We start from the raw sequence: 22,620 nt of genomic DNA, 5'->3' as shown, positions 1-22,620 counted from the left end.
TTCATTCTACTCTAGCTGGAAACCTGCTTTTATAAAATGGACGAATTAGCCACCACGTGCGTCCTTGTGTTGCAAGCCATTGCCACAGCAGCGGTGCTGTACGTTATCAAGTCTATCTTCACACCTGATCCTCCTGTTCACCTAGGAGTGTATCACCGGCCTGGAAGATGGTGAGATGTTTCTGTTATACAAAAGCACCAGCTAATAAAAAATGGGTCTACAAAGTTGCCATCTAAAGTAACGTGGCAGTTCCATTCGTTGTCCATTTTTATTGAATACATTTACCTTAAAAACGCGCGGACTGGGTGTAATGTATAACCCATGGGATATTATCACTTCAAAAGAGCAATTCAAGGTCTGTCACTTTCGATTTGAATGTTTCCATCATCATCTCAAAGGTGATTCCTTGTCAAATGGCTATATTAACAGGGAGGAGGTAAAGATTTGTAAACTTCTGTACCTTCAGTCTAAAAGTACCTTCCCCAGAAATGGTGTATACACTTGGTAATAAAATTAAAGTAATGAGTTAATGAACTATTTTTCAATCGACAGGTATGAACTGAAGTTTGCAATGATGTACCTGCTTGCGAAGCTACAACAGTGGAGAAAAAGGCAGAAACAGAAAAAAGGTGCCCCGATGGTAACAGGACTACCAAATCACGGGGCTCATACTCCAGAAGAAATGGACCAGCCTCAGAAGTTACAGGGTCATGAACATGTAGGACAGGATATTTTATATACATACCTAAATATGCCAGAAGTATTTGAAAAGAAACGTTTTAGAGGAAGAGGAGTGTAATAGAATAGTTGACAAGCTGCCCTCTGAGTTAAATGTTGAAACCTCATAAGTTCGGATTGAAATTCTATACTATTTCAAACTATATACTTGCAATACAAGTAACTTGACTATTCTTGAATATGGAAATAGACAATACCTTGGGTTAAGACGTTTGAACCTCAATTTTATTGGGTCTACAAAGAAATAAGAGATCCCATGACCAAGTGTTGACAGGTTGGTGGTAGGGATAGCCTTACTTGATTCAGTGTTACATGTATATCTCTGCAGGCCTTAGACAGCGTCTGCTTCAATGGTTTTGCACCAGATGGAACTGCTGTCGTAACGCGAATCTGTCGCCACCAAGGCCGCCGTGCGGAGATCTGGTTCATCCTCCACGTGCCCGGAGTCGGCGTGCTGCAGGCCCCTCAGCACCCGGACACAGCCGTCTTTAACACGGACGGGAAAACCTTCTCCGCAGCAGGACTGCACTTTGAACCAGTGGAAGCCATGAGAACATGGAAAGTACAGTTCAACGGACTGATGAGGTAAACAAAACACACTTCACTGCATCAAAATTGAGATCTACCAGTACTGCAGTGGTAATAAATGCCAGGCAAGTCTGGTAATGGTTGCTTTTGACATGATTATCAGATTTATGTGGTATTTATCATTAAGCACATATCACCACACATATTAAACGGACTTGCATGGAATCTTTTGCAATTGGTACACCTTGTATAGATACGAACAACACTTTCCATCACTGCAGGCTGACGGAATCACCACGCACTGATGTAACGAAGGAGGAGGGTCGTCTGGTCCATGTCAGGTTCTCCTTCATGTGGTCTGCTTACACCTTACCCTTCAACTTTGACACTGACATTCATCCTCGTGCGATCGCCCGTGCCATGGCCATCGAGAAGTGGAACAAGCAGTTCTTCCAGGACTTGCGAACGTACGTGTTGAATGTCAAGGATGTGTCTGTTTACTTGTTAGAAATTTTACAACAGTCGTCAACTGGTGGAAAGAAACTCAATCGCTTTAATGTTTTGGAGTTACGTCTGAAGAGAATTCATGCTGGCAGTGTACTTTATTATTGCGTTTAGTAATGGCCTCAGCAATGGAACATTATAGTATTATTTGTGTAATATTATTGTAGACAGTGATTGTTTGTGTAACATTGTTGTAAACAGCGATGAAAATTATTGATATTGAAGTTTTCTCCACTGTATTTTAAATTGCATGTTTAGTAAGATTTCTTTTCAAATTGTAACTTCAGTTCACACCAGACTCATTACAACCAGTGGGGACAGCTGTGGGGAGGTCTGCACATAGAGGGTCATGAGGAGCAGCACGTCAGGCTGAGGGGTTGCAGGGACCGTTTATTTGGTAGGGCACAGTCGAGTTTGAATTTGAATTTATCAAATGGGTGCAATGTTCAGAATCAAACAACCAAGCTTCAAAAGCCTATTGTAGTTTTAATTTGTACAACTTTGAATGAACTGATAATGAACTTCATTGCTAAAAGTTGCTGAGCCAACTTTGATGTCGTATAACTCCCAAACGGCTTGTGCTAGAAGAACCAAACTTGATGACTTTTCCTAGAATATTGTTGGCAACAATTTAAAAAAGAATAGAGTAAGTTTAGAATTTTTCGTGTTGCCATGGCAACGGGTTTCTGAAAGGCATATTTTACACAAATCACTAATTTTGGTTTAAACAATAGGATTTTACTTCTTTTCATATATCTTTAATATTTAACGCATCTTAGTTGAACATTGATAATTTAAGTTACTACAGAACATCAAAGTGGGAGTTGCTCAGTCCTACCTGTTTCCATAGGTGTGAGAGACTCGAGCCTCATGCATCGCTGCATAGTTCATCTTGCTTACTTGGAGGTGAGTGACATTGGCAAAATGTTGTCATTAGCTCATGTACTCAAACAACAGGAGCAGTGTGGCATCACCCTAGTCATGACTTCGTCTTATTTTTATTTCCTATTGGAGTATCTAAAATTTGTCCTCATCCTTATTATTCTTTATTTCAGGCATCTGAATTACGTATCCATAACTTTTTTGGTAATTAAATATTGTTCAGTCAATTTGTTCCTTCATTAAAGGTAGTAGATACTACCTGAAATATTTGACCATTTCCAGATTTGTCAGGGTGCTAACCATATCCTTGCGTTATCATATTTTACTTGTAAAAACAGCTGTGTGCATACTTAAGTATCCATGACCATGATGCTTAACCCACGAATATAGGATCATAACAAAGACATTTTAATGGAATATCATAATGATTGTATGCAATGAAAGCAATGAAATAGATTTTCTCAGTCAACTGTTAATTATACTTAAAGTTTCAATATAGTAAGAATACCTTTAATTGCTGTTTTTTTATACAGTGTGGTTCCTGCTTTCAAGTAGCTACATCCTGTTTTCCAACAACCATGTCAGAGTAAGTGTGCTTTTTGTGCTGATCAATCTGCGATCATGCTCTAAAAGAAGTGAGAGATATGCCACTGAAATATTAGTAGAGTTACAGAATTTTGATTGGTTCAATAGTTGTTGGAAAAGATATGATCCTGGCAATGTTCATTATGATATGAACCCTTGTCCCTTACACCAGTATACGTAGAGAATTACAATTCCTACGCTTGTAATTCATCTTGCAAGGTACACACCTCTGGTAACATGCAACTGTAGTCAGTTGGTAATATCAAGAACAGCTTATGTTGGTTACACACGAGGCTAATAACTTATGGCTGAACCCTTTCCTCAAGTCTGCGGACAGGCTATGTCTTCACCCCTAATGGGACGATGGAGGCGGTGTCAGAAGTGGACTTGGTATTGTCAAGTATTGGAGAAGATGGAACCATGCCTGACAACTACTCTTTCAGCTTTGTGGCAGGTGATTATAAGGCACTTAAATACTGATAATCATAGAAAAATATACAAATTCTTCACAGGGAGGGTCTTTTTAGCGAATGCCCACAAACGCCCACTCTAGAGAAGTCCGCGCTGCACGAATCTCATTTTTTTTGCTTGGAATATGTCCACGTTGTGCTCCCATGTATTAATCCTGAGTTTCAAGTCAATCCATTGACCCGAAGTGACATAAATCAAAGTTTTCGATTCTCGATGGTCTTTTTAGCGAACGCCCAGCAAAATGTCTTTTTAGCGAATGCCCAGTATATCCACAAAAATATCGGCCATCGCGCAACGACACCTAAACCTACCGCCACACACATGTTCAAGATGGTGTCCCATTGATGTGTACGGAGTTTCCGTGCTTTACAAGCATTTTAAGTCCCTGTTTTTGGTCAAAATGTACGGCGACGATACTACCATACTTTAACTATAGCAATTCAAAATGGCGGGCACTAGTCATGTGACCTCCTTGCGGGACTGTTCTATAAGTATCGCGGGAGGGACTGTTGTAGCATAGCTTCTCATACAACCATTTTAGAGTGAATTCTGAACAAGATTTTCATTTCATAGTGCTATCATCTGACTGATATTTACAATGTGGTCATTTTTTCTGTGCTATTATTACCCAGGTTTGAGGAACTTAGTGCAAATATGGATATTGATTCACCTCAGTGCCCAATTAATGTACAAAAGTCTCAGACACATTAGTGTTATAAACCTGAATAGGGGCAGGTAACCAATACTAGAAAAACATAGCTATTTATTATTAACAATACTATTTACATTATAATAATAACTCTTCACCAAACTGGACTTTTCTTATCTTTATTTATCACAGAAACATTGTTACAATGAGGATTTGATTAGATGAGTATCTGTTACAGTGTGTACAAACTTATTTCAAATACAAAAATGTATTTCGTTTCACTTCCTAAATATTTTTAAAGTATTGGAAGAAGTTGACACATAAACAATATTAATTGCATTATTTATGTGCAGTAAAATGTGACCACATGCTATCAATAGCCTAATAAAATGTTGGAACATGGCACAAGCGGGCTCCTCTTCTGAGTACAGAAAGGAAATGTTTTATAACATTTAGCTATGACGTAGAAAATTTCAATTGTAAAATGTACCTTTATTAACATTTACAAACAAATTGTTTTTTCTCTTCTTAATAAATGACAACAATACAGGTAAGTAAGGTGTGTTTCCTTTTATAGCAGACCAGGTAAGACACCGTACAGGTGAGTAAGGTGTGTTTCCTTGACTACAGACTAGGTAAGACACCTTACAGGTGAGCAACGTGTATTTCATTTCATTACAGACCAGGTAAGACACCGTACAGGTGAGTAATGTGTAGTTCCTTTGATTACAGACCAGGTAAGACACCGTACAGGTGAGTAAGGTGTGTTTCCTTGACTACAGACTAGGTAAAACACCGTACAGGTGAGTAACGTGTATTTCCTTTGATTACAGACCAGGTAAGACACCGTACAGGTGAGTAAGGTGTAGTTCCTTTGATTACAGACCAGGTAAGACACCGTACAGGTGAGTAATGTGTAGTTCCTTTGATTACAGACCAGGTAAGACACCGTACAGGTGAGTAAGGTGTGTTTCCTTGACTACAGACTAGGTAAGACACCTTACAGGTGAGCAACGTGTATTTCCTTTCATTACAGACCAGGTAAGACACCGTACAGGTGAGTAATGTGTAGTTCCTTTGATTACAGACCAGGTAAGACACCGTACAGGTGAGTAAGGTGTGTTTCCTTGACTACAGACTAGGTAAAACACCGTACAGGTGAGTAACGTGTATTTCCTTTGATTACAGACCAGGTAAGACACCGTACAGGTGAGTAAGGTGTGTTTCCTTGACTACAGACTAGGTAAGACACCGTGCAGGTGAGTAACGTGTATTTCCTTTCATTACAGACCAGGTAAGACACCGTACAGGTGAGTAAGGTGTGTTTCCTTTTATAACAGACCAGGTAAGACACCGCACAGGTTTTGTAACGTGTATTCCCTTTGATTATAGACCAGGTAAGACACCATACAGGTGAGTAACGTGTATTTCCTTTGTTCACAGACCATGTAAGACACCGTACAGGTGAGTAACGTGTATTTCCTTTCATTACGGACCAGGTAAGACACCGCACAGGTGAGTAAGGTGTGTTTCCTTTGTCTATAGACCAGATAGGGTATTACACAGGTGAGTAAGGCGTCTTTCCTTTGCCTATATACCATATAGGCCATTATACAGGTGAGTAAGGCATCTTTCCTTTGCCTATAGACCAGATAGGGTATTATGCAGGTGAGTAAAGCAACTTTCCTTTGCCTGTAGACCAGATAGGGTATTATACAGGTAAGTTAGGTGTCTTTCCTTCGCCTATATACCAGATGGGGCATTGTACAGGTAAGTAAGGTGTCTTTCCCTTGCCTATATACCAGATAGGCCATTATACAGGTGAGTAAAGCGTCTGTCCTTTGCCTATAGACCAGATAGGTATTAAACAGGTGAGTAAAGCAACTTACTTACCTGTATAATGCCCTATCTGGTCTATAGGCAAAGGAAAGACGCCTTACTCATCTGTGCGGTGTCTTACCTGGTCTGTAATCAAAGGAAATACACGTTACTCACCTGTACGGTGTCTTACCTGGTCTGTTATAAAAGGAAACGTACCTTACTTACCTGTATGCTGTCTTACCTAGTCTGTAGTCAAGGAGACACACCTTACTCACCTGTACCGTGTCTTACCTGGTCTGTAATCAAAGGAAATACACGTTACTCACCTGTACGGTGTCTTACCTAGTCTGTAGTCAAGGAAACACACCTTACTCACCTGCACGGTGTCTTACCTGGTCTGTAATCAAAGGAACTACACATTACTCACCTGTACGGTGTCTTACCTGGTCTGTAATCAAAGGAAATACACGTTGCTCACCTGTAAGGTGTCTTACCTAGTCTGTAGTCAAGGAAACACACCTTACTCACCTGTACGGTGTCTTACCTGGTCTGCTATAAAAGGAAACACACCTTACTGACCTGTACGGTGTCTTACCTGGCCTGTTATAAAAGGAAACACACCTTACTTACCTGTATTGTTGTCATTTATTAAGAAGAGAAAAAAACAATTTGTTTGTAAATGTTAATAAAGGTACATTTTACAATTGAAATTTTCTACGTCATAACTAAATGTAATAAAACATTTTCTTTCTGTACTCAGAAGGGGAGCCCGCTTGTGCCATGTTCCAACATTTTATTAGGCTATTGATAGCATGTGGTCACATTTTACTGCACATAAATAATGCAATTAATATTGTTTATGTGTCAACTTCTTCCAATACTTTAAAAATATTTAGGAAGTGAAACGAAATACATTTTTGTATTTGAAATAAGTTTGTACACACTGTAACAGATACTCATCTAATCAAATCCTCATTGTAACAATGTTTCTGTGATAAATAAAGATAAGAAAAGTCCAGTTTGGTGAAGAGTTATTATTATAATGCAAATAGTATTGTTAATAATAAATATTTGCACTAAGTTCCTCAAACCTGGGTAATAATAGCACAGAAAAAATGTCCACATTGTAAATATCAGTCAGATGATAGCACTATGAAATGAAAATCTTGTTCAGAATTCACTCTAAAATGGTTGTATGAGAAGCTATGCTACAACAGTCCCTCCCGCGATACTTATAGAACAGTCCCGCAAGGAGGTCACATGACTAGTGCCCGCCATTTTGAATTGCTATAGTTAAAGTATGGTAGTATCGTCGCCGTACATTTTGACCAAAAACAGGGACTTAAAATGCTTGTAAAGCACGGAAACTCCGTACACATCAATGGGACACCATCTTGAACATGTTTGTGGCGGTAGGTTTAGGTGTCGTTGGGCGACGGCCGATATTTTTGTGGATATAGTGGGCATTCGCTAAAAAGACATTTTGCTGGGCGTTCGCTAAAAAGACCATCGAGAATTGAAAACTTTGATTTATATCACTTCGGGTCAATGGATTGACTTGAAACTCAGGATTAATACATGGGAGCACAACGTGGACATATTCCAAGCAAAAAAAATGAGATTCGTGCAGCGCGGACTTCTCTAGAGTGGGCGTTTGTGGGCATTCGCTAAAAAGACCATGCGTTCTTCACATGGGATTAAACTTTCTTTAGTTTGGTTGAAACTTTTCAAAAGCTTTGTAGAATCTGCTTCATATAGTCAGACCATACAGGAAAACAGTTTCAGACACCCCTCTCCCTCTGAAAATGCATATTGCATTGTCAAAAGAAATTGAAAAGAAACACGATGTTTAATCATACTTTTGACAAAGATTTAAACAGCATACACACAACTAAAGTTCAATTAGCCTGGGGAGCTTTCGAGACGAACTCTGTCTCTTTGTCAACCCTGAGATCTCATCTTGGAGTTTCTCTGTCACGTGACGTTTGATGGACATTGTTACATGACAAGTGACAATGTTTAATCATATTGTTGACATTCATTTTCATAACTGTCTAACATGTCAAAGGCAGCTGCAGCATGGAAATTTCAATTGATTGTTTTCTTGTCTACCTTTCAGGGGGCAAGAAGTACCATGTTCAGGTGGAAATATATTGCCAGTCTACCTGGTACAATGGGCTTCAATGGGAATCTCGTGTGCACGAACGGCTTGCTAACTTCACGGTTAATGGCCTGAAAGGTTGGGGAGTCTGTGAGTTCAATTACAAGTGAGCGTTTTTCTTCACCTGTGGTATATAAGCCAAGAGTGATAAATATCTAATTAGCTTTGTTTGGTAACTTTTAGAAAATAGCAATCCACATTTATTGTACAATGTTTACTGAATGGTACAGCTTTGCTATTTAAAGTTCAAATGTCCATCATGTCCATGAAGGAACACTACTGGCTGCCCACTGCCTCCCCGTGAGTCCAGACCACAGCAGCCGCTGCCAGATATCACCAGTACACACCGGAAACTGCTGACCCTGTCCCTGTCCAGCCCAGTCTGTCGCAGTACTGACCTGGTCGGAGGGAAGGGGAGCAGTCTGGCCACACTGACTGCTCTGCAGAAAAATGGTTCAATGGTGATATATCCCCACATTCCCCTCTCGTTACCATCTCCTCTAGTATACCAGTTGTAGAACATTTCACCTTACATATGTGCACTTGTGTGCATGATGATGATTGATGATGACCTCTCCTCTATTTCAGTTTAAGGTTCCATCTGGGTTCTGCGTTACCATGGCAGCCATGGAGCTGCAGCTGAAGGTCAGTGCCTTGAAATATTGAACATGTTATGATGTTATCCGAAACCGTTTGTCCAATCACATTGTATGTCTGTGTATGTGATATGAATATGTAAATGTTAATGTTGGAATGTCTGAGATGAAAAATATCTAATCTGTTATCATTTTTCATAGCTTTACCCATCTTTGAAATCAAAGCTGGAAGAACTCAAGCAAGTCTCATGGTATGTACCATACCAATTTCCACACGTTTTGTATAAGTAGTAACCCTGAACTCATACTTCATAATTCCATTTTTGACGGCCTCAACCAATGTATTCTACTTCCTTGTTTCCATTGCTATATCATACTAGTTCAACTCCCATGTATATTCAGATTGCCATACATTGTACCTGCTACAATTGTCGCGCAATAAAGTTGTAGTTCTAGTACTATTATCAGGGTTAACAAAATGCAAGGGTTGTTATCCTACTTCTTTTTCCCTACAGTAGCGGCCAAGTGGAAGCACTGCAGGGAATGTGTCAAAGGCAAGTGCGCAATTCGTTTATGTCAAAGAAGGAATATTTTGATCGGTTAGCTTATTGTATTGACCTCTCCAAAAAGCTATGTATTCGGTTGAGCCATGGCGTGGTGGGTCCCCCAGCGGCTTTTTCTAACTACAGGCCTTAGGGCCGATTTTGTATGACTTCGAAAGAGAATAACTCAAGAAGTAGTGGACGGATTGCCATGACAATCCATGCTCTTTTGCTCCAATTTGTAAATTTTCTTTGTGATTTTTTCCAAATTTGTCAGTGTGGGGGAAATATTTACTTCTGTTGCCCTGGTGTCGGAAGTGCGAGAAGCCATCAAAGATGAACTGGACAACCTAAGTGGCAGTCAATTCGCTGTTCGTTCATCTGCTATCGGTATGCGCTGTTCTTTAGTCATCTGACTATGTAGGTGGAAAACGAACTTTTCATGAAATACATCATGGGTTATTGTTTTCTGATCAACTTGTAGGGGCACATAATTTTCTTTCAACATTTATAAAGCAAGTTACAAAGAAATGTTCCTTATTCAGGTGAAGATACCGAGGAGATGTCTGCCGCAGGACAGATGGCAACAGGGCTGGGTGTCCGAGGGCTGGATCAGGTGAAGTTTCCGTCATCTTATATAAAAAACAGAATACATCACGTGGATTTCTCAACTTGAATTAATGAAGACCTTTATTGCACATTATGCTTTCTTGAGATGAGATTTTATTGAGTCCCTTCATTTCAGATCTGTGACGCAGTTCAGAAGTGTTGGGCCTCACTCTATGGTTTTCCGGCTGTCCAGTACAGAAGGTGATAAAGGCGGAATGTTGATCTCATTTTGTCCCAAATCACTTTTGCAATAATATGCCCTAATGCTTATGCTAGTCTGGTCTCTATATATCATTCGTATATCCATGTTCTTTATGTTCTTCATTATCTTGAAATGCATTGTATCTGCTCTTACATATTCACAAACTATACATTTGGTAAAGCTTATGTGGCTTGTTACACATACATGTGCGTCTTCTCACAGACAGCATGGTCAGCCTGTTGTGTCCTCCATGGCTGTGGTGGTACAGGAGATGGTGCCAGCAGAAGTGGCAGGTGAATAGTGAACTGTAAAATGTTGTAATTTATTATCGGTATTTGTATTTGTTTCTATTTAACCGGTGCAACCACTATTGACTAGGAGATATTTTTCTGTTAGGAAGAAATAATGGTAACTATTCATTACTGTAATATTTTCTGTTTTCCCAGGTGTCCTTTTCACTCAGCATCCAGTAACTGGACATCCAGGCAAGATGGTTATCAATGCCAACTACGGGCTGGGTGAGGTGAGTTGTGCATACGTACATGGATAAGAAAAATGTTCTCAAACCATGCCCAGGCTCTTGGCCTGCTGCTTTTAGTACATTGCACGAAAACAATACTTTCTCCGAATTTCTGTGTCCTGGCGCACCTATTAAGCATGTCCGGGACATATACAGGGATTTTTGGCCACGGTTTACCCAGTTCCAAAAATCTCCGTATATTCCTGGACATGGTCGTGTACTATAGTTTGTCTTACTAATAGTTTTATGCAAAAACGTTTCTCAATATAAGTTCCAGAGTGATCTAGTTTTCACTGATGAAATGGGTAATGTTTGAGCATTAACCTCCAAGCAGTAAATACCAAGTAGGATTATTAGGTATGTAACACTGTGATTGCGACTTGTTTCAATCAGTCTGTGGTCAGTGGTGAGTCCCATCCAGACACCATCACCCTGTCCCGTGGTGTGGATGGTTCATGTCAGGTGAAAGGTGTGGATCTGGGAAGCAAGACTCAACAGGTGGTTCCTCTAGGTAAATCTCCTCCATGTCCATAGGCATAAATCTGTTTGTAGACTCACCCTTCTCCTTGATGAGAGGAAATCTTTGTATGTTATGGAAAAATGCCCGTGTCAATGAACATTACCAGGCAAACGATTTTTTTTGTATATTGACACAGAAATACCCATTTGGAACTCAATGGTAAATATATTTTTGAGTGAAACCTAACTGTTGAATCTTTTATAGACAAAGGGGGCACAGCAGTGCAAGCGGTTACTTCAGCTCAGTCTGAGGCGTGCTGTCTAAGTAATGACATAGCTGTCAAGCTGGGACACATCGGTGTTCAGGTATGGAAGGGTTCTGCTACCAGAATTGTCTCTGACTAACACAACATAAGAATATGACGAATTACAGTTTGTTTAATTACACAATAAATATGTTGGCATCCAGTAATATGGCTGTTTAGACGACCTTATACATGATACAAAAATGTAAGTGTGGTCTTTGCACATTGTCATTAAAGGGCATTCCACTACAGAGGCGAGTAAATAAGTAGTATTTTTCGGGATATAAATGCGCCCATTTTTGGACTAGATTACCTCAGCTGTCTTTTCAACAAGAATACATTTCTAACTTTTGGCGTTTATTTTAGGGGGCGCTGGTTCGCGATTTTCAACATTGACTAAGGTTGTCTCATCATCACCATCCGGGCGTGCTGGTTGCGCGGGTGGACATGACTCTTTCCCTCCATCCTTCCCTATCCTCCATGGCCTTGGGCAGATCTTCAGCCGAGCAGCCAGCATTGTCTAATACTGGAAAAGGACGTTTGTCGTGAAAGGGCAAAACAAACTGGTTTTAAGCATAATAGTTTATTCTCTGTCGAAAAACAATGCCCGATTCTGGAGTGGGTAATTTGCTGATCTGACAACATACAATCTTGGTGATATACGATATCATTACGTATTTTGCTACAGGAAATGTTTCCGATTGTGTTTTTCAGGTGGAGAACGCCTATGGTGGGCCACAAGATGTAGAATGGGCAGTGAGCCAGGGCACAGTGTATCTATTACAGGTGCTGTATAAATATATTATGAATGGCTGATCTACCGGAGTCAGTACAACACAGAGTTTGTATCAGTAGTTAGACAATACACCAGTCTCAGTGATCTGACCCTTATATGAAGCTCTGGATGTTTGCGCTATACGCACAGGTCCGTAATACAATCAACAACATGACACTCCAAATTTTGTACTACGTTGAACGTTACATATCTAACGTTATTATTCTGAATTTAGTAAGCAGTGATAATGAATTTATAGAACAGCATAATACCAGATGTAGCAGACAATGGCACTAAAAAAACTTGAGTATCATAAAAATGTAGGCTTACTCTATTGGTTTCATGCCTTGCCGTCTCACAAAACTTCCATTAATTCTTTTTATCTTTAGGCTCGACCAATCACCACATTTGGCATGGAGACTGAGTGGGAACTGATGCACGAGTTCGATACACCGCTTGTGTCGGAGAAAGAAATTAGCACCACCAGTAATGTTGGGTGAGTAACTGCAATAGCACAAAAATACTTCTCAGCATGAATACACTTACATTAGGGCTAGTGTCCTGATATGATGATATACTGCTTTACTGTAGTAGACCTCTTCACATATAACGTGTGGTTACAATTTTTCATTACCTTCGCCAAGAAGGTTATTTTGAGTGAAAATAAGAACGTGTTGACTGATCGTACTTCGCTCACTTGGTGGTTTCATTCGGAGGTTATAGCAAAGGACCAGGCGTTATCACACCATATACACATCGGGGCGGGTCATTAACCCTTAATTGTGAGATACTAATTATGCAAATCTGATTGAGGAAAGTTTATTAACCCACTGCATTCCATGAAAGGACTCTCAAACTTGTCACATATGCAAATGAGAAAGAGATGAATGACATATCAATTATGCAAAAGGTGGCCTAATTTGCATGATAAATAAGAAAATATTAACTTGCCCTTTGCTGTGCTGTTCCCTCAGAGAGATATTGCCGGGAGCTGTGACCCCCCTGACAGCATCAACCGTTTGTCAGGCATTAGAATATGGACTTCAGGTAGGTGGACACTGTAAAGGACATGTAGCTTATTATCTGATACAATGCAATGTTATATAAGAAAAATACCTGGGATCTTTCCAGCATACCTTCAGAGCTCATTCGTGCTACTTGTCGTCGTTGTGAGGACAGTTGCAAAATTGAGCGATTCTATTGAATGTACTTAACAAACGTTAACGCTTTTTTTGTTATCGCGAATGAGGAAACACGGATTTTTTCCCAGAATTGCACATCGCCCATTCAAAATTTTCCCTTAATGATTTACATGTATACCATTAATCATCCAGTATTTCAAAATGGCCTAACCATCTTCACATGTATCATATAGTGTGGGTGCATTTTTTATTGCAGTAAATATTTCCCCAGTTCATAGCTACATGCATCTATAAATCACGTAAGAAAATAAAGCTTTACTTTCCTACCCGTAAATGAATTCAACAAAGTCAATTTCTATTGATTAAAGGCACAACGTGAAATGGAATAATCATATGACGAGAGTTAAATATAACCTACTTGATCATGTTAATCCTACATTGTAGAAAAGACTTCTAAAAGGATATCGACACATCAATACTGTAGGAAACTGCACTACAATAGCTGCATTTGCCTTTTTAAGAAAAAGTGGGTCAAAGACACTCCAAATATTTTATTTGTAAATACACATTTTTCTGATTGTTTGAAAAAATGGGAAATGCAGATCATGGCAGTATATTGATGCCAATTTATTTTTGTCTGCTAATGCTTGTATCTTCGATGTTAATGCTTTTCGTGAATGATTTGAGAACATAAATGTAACCTGCACTTTAAATAATAAAAAAAAATGTATTGATATACTGCACAATAGCATAGATTGTCTTAGCCTTGCAATGCCGTCTACCATTATCTTTTTTTAAATCCGAGGACCAAGGAATTAAATTGGCGTGACTTGAATGTGATCATTTTTTTTTAATTAGTACAACTCGAACTTCATAAGGAGGAGAAGCTATCAACCTTACTCCAAGAAGATGGGACTTTATTTGGGCAATTTGTTCGTCAACATGCATGTGAGCTCAATCAGAGTTTTCTCTAACTTCTTTGCATTGTGTGTCAACGAAGGAAGAACGAAGATTGGAACCATTTTTTGGCTTCCTTGTTTTTTTATCTGATTTTGATAAATATGGCATGTGACATGAAGCATACGTTAACGTTTAGTATGTATCTGTTGTGATGTATGTTTTTGTACGGTCCTGCCCCCAGAATTTTGGTGAGTTGTATGAGCCGCATATGGCAATTGGAGACAAGAGAATATCTGAGATGTCAATTGTGGGAAGGGTGAGTATCTCGCTCCATGACAAATGATTCTGGTGTTGATATTTTGTTAATATTATTATGCACAAATCATTGATACAATTCTTTGTCTAAGAATATAGAGATGTCCCTTGGTCTCAGGGGATTGTTGGTTTAAAATAAACACAACCAAAGACTTCAATTTGTAAATGTTTCGTTCTGTTGCTTGCATACAGTGCCTAGAAGAGATCACAATGGACGACATCGTTGAATACCATGGCAAATCATCTGTATGGAAACGTATCGTTAATTCCTACAATTTTACAAAGGTGAGAAAGATGAAATACTGTGAATGCAGAAAGGTTCGCGGTAGTTTAATGTTCGCGGTTTTCGCGGTGGCCGCTTCACCGGGAATTTAAAACCACCGCGAACATTTTCCATGGCAGTAGGAGACTACAGTGCATGGTGCCACCGCGAACTTAAGACCACTGCCATTTTTAAGTCCCTTTTCCCGCTACCGCGAAATTAAATCCCCGCGAACATAATTACATTTACAGTATAACATTGGAGATATGAAGACAATAAGATTTTTCTGTTTTCTGCAGTATAGGAATTATTGGTCTAGCTAATCAATATATATACAGAACTTAGTATCAAAGTATCATTTGTCTTTGTTGTGGGCAAATGCGAACTATGAATATTGACATTCTTTGATTTAGCAAACATCAGAGGCATAGCTTACAGACAGCTAACAACTGAAATGTGGCCCTCAGTGTGTTGATGACTTTCTTTGACTGTTTTCATGTCTCACAGCATCTATACACATCAAAACACAACATCCTCCAGTTGGAGAAAACTCTGACTACGTACAGCATCTGTCGTCATGACAACGCCATGGCGATGTACCAAGAGATCAACGAGAGGTTACCAGACTTCTACCAGGTAATGACAGTGTATTTTGCAGAAGGCTATTTTGATGTGCCCAGTAATTAAGTACGAATGGCCTCCTACATAATGAACCATGTAAGTCATATATATTTACCTCCATGAAATGTCACGGAGGTTATATTTTACCCCGCGTTTGTCTGTCTGTGTGTCTGTGTGTCTGTGTGTAAACAAGATAACTCAAGAACGGCTGGGTGGATTGGTTTGATACTTGGTGTGTTGGTAGGGTGTGATGAAAGCTAGAAATGATTGATTTTGGGCCCCCTAGCAGCTCCCCTTGGTACTGCAGCGCAACTTTTCCGGTTTTGCTATCTTGGTGTTCTGAACATGCTATGGTCACGATTTTTGAGTATTAGATAGCTCTTGTGCTCAGAAAGAAATGACATAAGTTTGGGCCACCTAGCGTCTAGTTTTGGGATAGCATTCTTGTCAAAAACTTCTGAAGACGATAACTCAAGAAGGGAACAACGGATTTTCATGATTTGTGGTATGTAGGTGCCTTAGACAATGTTGTACAAGATAAAATACTAATTATGCAAAATAGGAGTACATTTGCATAATTAATGAGAATATTCTATCATAGCAGTTTTTTCAATGTATCTCTCGTCTCAAATGTGATATGGTCGTGACATTTGGGTGGTAGATAGCTTTTAATGTCATGACAAAGTGGGGCAAGTTTCAGTTCCCTAACATTTAATTGTGGAACTGCAGGGGTGTTTTTGTCAAGACACTCCAAAGAGGATAACTGCAGAAAGGAACGACGGATTGCCTGCATTTTAGGTATGCAGGTAGCTTGGGCAAAGATGTTCATAATGATATGCATTTTATGCAAATGAGGAATTAATTTGCATAATCAATGAGGAAATTGTATAATTCAATTATTTGCAATAACTGGACTTCGATAAATGTAACACTTGTTAATTATAATCGGTGGAACATATGCAGATATCAAATATGCAAATGAGGAACTTATTTGCATAATTTATGCAAAAATTGCAAATAACTTAATGATTGATGATCTGAATTGGGAATTTTACTTGTGACATGTGTACTGTAAGTTATTCAATGATGAACAACACCATGCATAAATCATGTTAATGTTAAGTCATTTGCATGAAATTAACAAAAGCTTTAAATATTCATGGAGGTATGAGGTCGCCGAACTCTAGTTCTTTATTCGACTTTTCAGAATAAAAAAGTGTCGGCAACAAAAATTTATCATGTTGTTCCTGCACGAGCTCCTTGCATACGATGATGCAAAGAAATTCAAATATGTAACTAAAAGTAACATCAGAAGACATGGGTTGATGATGGTGAGAATGATTAGATAAGTAGCATGAATAAAACTGGTTCCGTAGTAAGACAGTATCAATCGTTTTACAGATTATATAATATCTATATATCTATATCTATATGTGTGTGTGTGTGTGTGTATGTGTGTGTGTGTGTGTGTGTGTGTGTGTGTGTGTGTGTGTGTGTATGTGTGTGTGTGTGTGTGGTTGTAAAACAATTAATACTGTTAATGACCTGAACTTTGGCACAAAGGTGTAGCAATACCCGGGATATTCTTTATATGGTCCTTTAAGATGATTTTAGTGGCCACTGTCAGACCAAAAACGTATATATTGGACTCATGTGCCCTGGTTTTAAAACCAAAGAAACAAGAAACTGAATTTCGTGTGCATTATACACTTACTCAAAGGACCCCATTATCATTTTTTTGGCACAGATCACGTCAAGATAATGTATTTTGAGCGGATTTTGGAGTTGATTTTAAAATAAACAGCTGACACAATTACGTCAGCACGAATGATTTTTCCAATTTTGTTTGCTCATTAGGCAGAACTAAAGCATTGTCGTCCATGTGTCTACAGGCCTGGGCATATCACTGTAGCTGTAGTGGCCGATCAGCAGCATGGAGCACTGTCCTGATGATGGTCCTGTCACAAGGAAGCAGCGGTAGAAATATATTAATGACCTTATTTGAAGTTTATAACCTGTAGCACTCTGTATTTGCCTCAATACCATATGTAATGTATGTTTTAGTTCATAAGATATTTGATTACTAATGGCATTGCCTTCTAGCAATTGGCCTGGAGGACTCTGCGGTTGCCTCAATAACACAAATTCATACATGTGTGTGAACGATGCCGATTTCGCTAACCAAAAGGTTAAGTTAATTCTATAAGTCGTTTCTTTTTCTCATAAGGTATCTCATTTGTATTTTAGTTCAAAGGATATTTGAAGAAGTAAACTTGACTATTCTATTTGGTAAAATGTTCGAAACTTGGCAAACACAGTGGCATATAACATAACTGGACCCTCTCTCAGATCATATACATGTCTAAAATATGTTCGAAGTCGTGGTTTTATATTAACAAGAAGACCGATCACCCAATTCTGTATCCTGTACCTGTAGAGTGGACCATGCAGCACTTCTCTGACATGGCTCATCTGTATGTCAACTGTGAACACGTGACCAGTGCAGATGTGCCTGATGCATTAGAGGTACATTGTATTCTTACAAAATACTAGTGCTTTAATTTTGATCAGCGCAACTACATTCACATTCATATTTCGTTTCCAACAACATAGCAGATAACTTTATATGATTAAATCAATGTCTCCTAAATTGCGTCATTTGTTACATGGCATACAAGGCATTTTGTTTAAAACTAATATAGGGGAAATACGTGTTAAAACAGTACCCAAGAAACGAAAAAAACATACGCAATTCATTGATTTTACATAATCTGAGTCAAACCAGTGTTATGTATGTCAAGTTGGACTCAGGCATTGGACGAATCAGGTATTTGTCATGGTGGTTTTCTGCATTTTGAAAATGTCATTCTATGGCTTACTTTTCTTACGAAAACATTGGATGTATTATATCCATTCCTTTCCCCAGAAACTAGCAGTGAAGCTCATAGAGGAAGGGCACAAGGATAGACTGATCGCCATGTCATCTCAGGTCAGTCAGAGTACGACGTAAGCTGCTGAATGTACAAGTTAGGATTCTAATAATACTAACGTTATCATTAATGTGTAGTATACTAGTTAACACGAGATGAAACTGTGCTGCCTGAATTGTAGTTGTGCTGATGACCCTTCCAATTGGTGTACAAACAACTGCAAACCAGTAACGTTACCATATTGTATCTCTTTACTACATTTCAGATGGACGTCTATTTTCACTGGATCAAGATTAATTTTGACATTTAGGATAAATAACATTGAATGAGGTCGTCTTCCAGGAAGCTACAGCCTGGCTGCTGGGTGCTGACAGCGGCTGCTCCGGACAGCTCTTCCAAACATTCCTGGACCTGCATGGACACAGGTGTCTCAGGGAGGTCAGATGGAATCCTTACAACAACATAAGGATACACAAACTGTCCTGAAGTGGACAACATACTCCAAATTTTGATGCAATGTGTAAACAAAATGAATACTGTGCTTACGGTTCAGTTAAATGATTATACAACATATTCTCTTGTTACTGTATATGTATATTTTAAAGTCTTTTTGTGATGTTTTTTCAGTAATGTCATGATCAGTGTAGGTGTTTCAATAAGCCATTTATCAGTGTCTTTTGCGTAGATTTGGAATAGATGAAATGTCAATATATTAAACATGTTGAAATTCAGCTCACACATTACGATTTACCATTTGTTTGATAGGCAGAACTGAGGGAAACATCTTGGAGAGCAGCACCATCCAAGATGGTTTTAACCATTCAGGTATGTGACAAACATTGTGAGACAAATAAAATGTCTAACGGATAACAGTCCTCGTACAAGAAATATCAGCCTTACAAAGTCGTTATTTTGATTTCCTGTGTAGCGTGATCCTTTTTTGGTGCAAGCCTTTTGAATGGAGATTATAATGCTTTTGCTTTCAAACCCGGACAGCTTATGTTGAGTTAGTTCAAAGTCATACAATCACATACACAGCTGAGTTTGGCGGGAAGTGAAACCATTTATCGTGGCACACAACAAACGATAGTATCAACACGAGGCTAGCCGGCTAGTAACGTTACATGAAGTAGAACATGTACAGAAATTGGCTAATTAAACTGGTATGTGCGTCATGTAAAAAAAAACAGTCCAAAGCACGCTATTAAACTGCCTGTGAGAAACAGGCCAAAACAGGCGCTAAGTGCGCCCGGAAAACAAGCGACTGAAATCTTGCCAGCGACACGAGTTGATATTTTATACCAAAAACCATGTTTTGTCATGAATGCATAAAGTTAGAATAGTGGTGTCAGAAATGTAGTTCCTCATTTCAGACAATGCTCAAGAATAACCAGATAGCCAGTGTGAAGGAGCCGTTCAACTTTGATGAAGCTGTGAAAAAGATCAAGTCGCCCGTAACTATGGCTGGCAGGTTAGTGATTTTCAATAGTGTTATAATGTACTTGGTACTGAACAAGACATGCCAATTACCATACCGCATTGGTAAGAACTGTTACACTGTCCTTGGTGCTGAAAACTTAAATGCCTTGTATTCCTCACCATCCATAAGGTACATCTTGAAGTGGACTCTCCCCTACGCACGGCAAGGTGTGGCTGAAAGGGAGCAGAGCAAGTCAGCAGCAATAAAAATGAATGACCATTTCAAACAGGCCTACTGGAGCCTGGCGTCACTTATGGTTGCAGAGGTGGGATCTATAGGCTTCAATAAATAGACACTGGAAATTGCAATTGAAGAAAATATTCTATATTTGTGTTCGATTAATGTCCGCCTTCTCTGAAATGTCACGTCAATCTTCTTCCTCTTTTTATAAGTTAACGAGGCGTAAACATGTGAACCATCCAAACAAGTAAACCATCTAACCAAAAACCTTAACCAAATACGACACAGATGAAACATAACTTTAAAGTAAAAAATTGGTCAAGGTTACATCAGTGATACAAATTTCTTTGTATTTACAGACATCAGCAATATAATACTGTCACTTATAGCTGTGAAAAATATTTATCTAGACCATTATCTATTTGTTAAATGTAATATGAATTCCAACTATTCAAATTAATCTTCTGCATTTGCCACTACTGAAATGACACACCTTTCTTTACTTACAGGGTCGCCTTCCTGAGGAGGATTTGCTGTTCTTCCTGACACACCAGGAGATTGGCACGCTTCTGCACAGCTGGTCTGCTGTTCTAGTGGCCAGGTGAGTGATATATACATACATTGGAGTTAGAATCCTTACCAATCCTTATCAATAGCATTTTGAATCAGTATCAGGTAAGCACGTAACATGTTTATCTAAGAAATCTGCAAGCCTAAGATGATGTTCTTTTAGATCTAAGTTATGCTTACGTTACGCGTCAGAAAGTCTGAGGAAGACTAATGAAATTGTTGACATAAGCATTTTTTCTAACTTCTACAATATTTCATCCACCGTGAACCTCAAATGTACGTAAAAAACATCTTCTGCTTGTCCTCTCACAGAGCATTGCGAAGACGCCGTATTCTACCTAAGCAGATGTCCCTCAAGTTCCCGGAGATTTGCCGTGGCCATCTCAAACCTGTAAGTCAAGGCTGTATGCACGGCTGGTTCATTTGGGTATTAACGATGCAGAAACAGCTTTAATTGATATTGAATGAAAACCTTTATTGCACAACAAGAAATGTTGAAGAGATGCAAATTGTAGACACAAAACAAAACCATCGTCATATGAATTCAACTTCTCCTCGCCTCGCTTTCACTTAGCGTTATAATGGAAATAAAGGAACAGATATGTTTAATGATCGATGGTTTGTCTAGTTGGTTTCTATGATGGTCTAAATGAATTTCAACCTATTAGTACCAAGAAATTCATGTTACATACACCTCCAGTGTTGGGCAAAACACCTGACAAATAGTCTGGGAGAATATTGTGATTTTTCTTGATAGTGGTAAACTTACCATTTTTCTGGTATCCCAGATTGAGGTTGGTGTGTTGAATGTGAGCGGGTCAGACCTGATGCTGAAGGGAATGCCGGTGAGCCACGGGACTGTGACAGCTCCTGCCAGGGTGGTGACCAGACTGGAGGATGCAGGGACTATCCAGGTACAGGGTTACAAGCAGCTAACCATTCAGCATCTGTTAATACTTAATCATGCAGTATATAAAAAGCTTTGCTTATGTGAGTGTGTCTTATTACTCAGGAGATTACCATTTGTAATGTATGTAACAATCACAATGAACATGTGCTTTGCACAGTAGTCAACGTTTTGTTAAGATAAAATTGCGACTGCCTATTTTTCTTCTAACTTTTCTTACAGGCTGGAGAGATTTTGATAGTCCAGAGCACAGACATAGGGTGGAGTCCCTACTTTCCCTTACTGAGTGGGCTGGTCACTGAGCTGGGAGGGCTGATTTCACATGGTGGGTCTTTGGAGAAGGTTCTTTAAAAATTCTGTGCTATTTGACTTTGATACGTCAAAATTAAAGAATATGTCATTCAGTTAAAAGCACTGATGGAAAATGAGAACTCTGGCTTTGACCTGACTCTTGGAGGGCTGTAGTAGTAATCATTCAGCACAAAGGACAAGTCTACGCTATCATACCATAGTGCTACCCATAGCAGAAATCATTTAGATTTCTAGACAAAATGTAGCCTGAGTGCCATCCTCTGTAGTAACCATTGGCTCAATTTAGCGAGCGAACGTATTGAGTCAGCGGTCAGGATGGTTATCGGGCTTGACAAAATGACGATACTTTAGCTTATGACATCACATCTCCCTGCACGTACAGGTGCAGTGGTTGCCCGTGAGTACGGCCTCCCATGCGTGGTGAGTGTGAAGAATGCCACAGCGATGTTCCAGACTGGCGACATGGTGCTGCTAAATGGTACCGAGGGATCAGTCAGAAAACTGAACCATAACAACTTATAACTAACTGTTATGAGAGGGTTGAGATGAAAGCTTGAGGAGTAATGTTAAGACAACACAAGCTAGCCTCCATGGCAGGCTTTCTGAGGCCTTTTTTGGCTCATAATGCACTTCTGCTGGCCATTTCTTTTTGTA

At 39.2% G+C, this 22,620-nt stretch overlaps 1 protein-coding gene across 1 annotated transcript; it reads left to right on the top strand.

The window, feature by feature from the left end:
- Nucleotides 1-751: 751 nt before the first annotated feature.
- LOC118418106 (prodigiosin synthesizing transferase PigC-like) lies at nt 752-22,620 on the top strand. Its single transcript, XM_035823936.1, has 38 exons — nt 752-760; nt 1,067-1,323; nt 1,548-1,733; nt 2,058-2,167; nt 2,621-2,676; nt 3,186-3,238; nt 3,564-3,691; nt 8,298-8,445; nt 8,611-8,800; nt 8,928-8,984; nt 9,137-9,186; nt 9,451-9,489; nt 9,755-9,867; nt 10,023-10,093; nt 10,223-10,287; nt 10,511-10,581; nt 10,735-10,811; nt 11,202-11,319; nt 11,533-11,633; nt 12,287-12,358; nt 12,737-12,843; nt 13,322-13,394; nt 14,348-14,437; nt 14,631-14,705; nt 14,897-14,989; nt 15,474-15,602; nt 17,480-17,564; nt 18,025-18,113; nt 18,514-18,576; nt 18,860-18,955; nt 19,283-19,342; nt 19,891-19,988; nt 20,127-20,262; nt 20,687-20,778; nt 21,060-21,138; nt 21,536-21,661; nt 21,877-21,979; nt 22,349-22,620. The coding sequence occupies exons 1-38, from the start codon at nt 752-754 to the stop codon at nt 22,486-22,488; spliced, it is 3,705 nt and encodes a 1,234-aa protein (XP_035679829.1). The 3' UTR covers nt 22,489-22,620.

The sequence above is a fragment of the Branchiostoma floridae genome, chromosome 6, assembly GCF_000003815.2.
Source record: "Branchiostoma floridae strain S238N-H82 chromosome 6, Bfl_VNyyK, whole genome shotgun sequence".
In the NCBI taxonomy this organism is placed as follows: Eukaryota; Metazoa; Chordata; class Leptocardii; order Amphioxiformes; family Branchiostomatidae; genus Branchiostoma; species Branchiostoma floridae.
The sequence above is the reverse complement of the archived record's forward strand: the minus strand, read 5'-3'. Positions and strand labels throughout refer to the sequence as shown.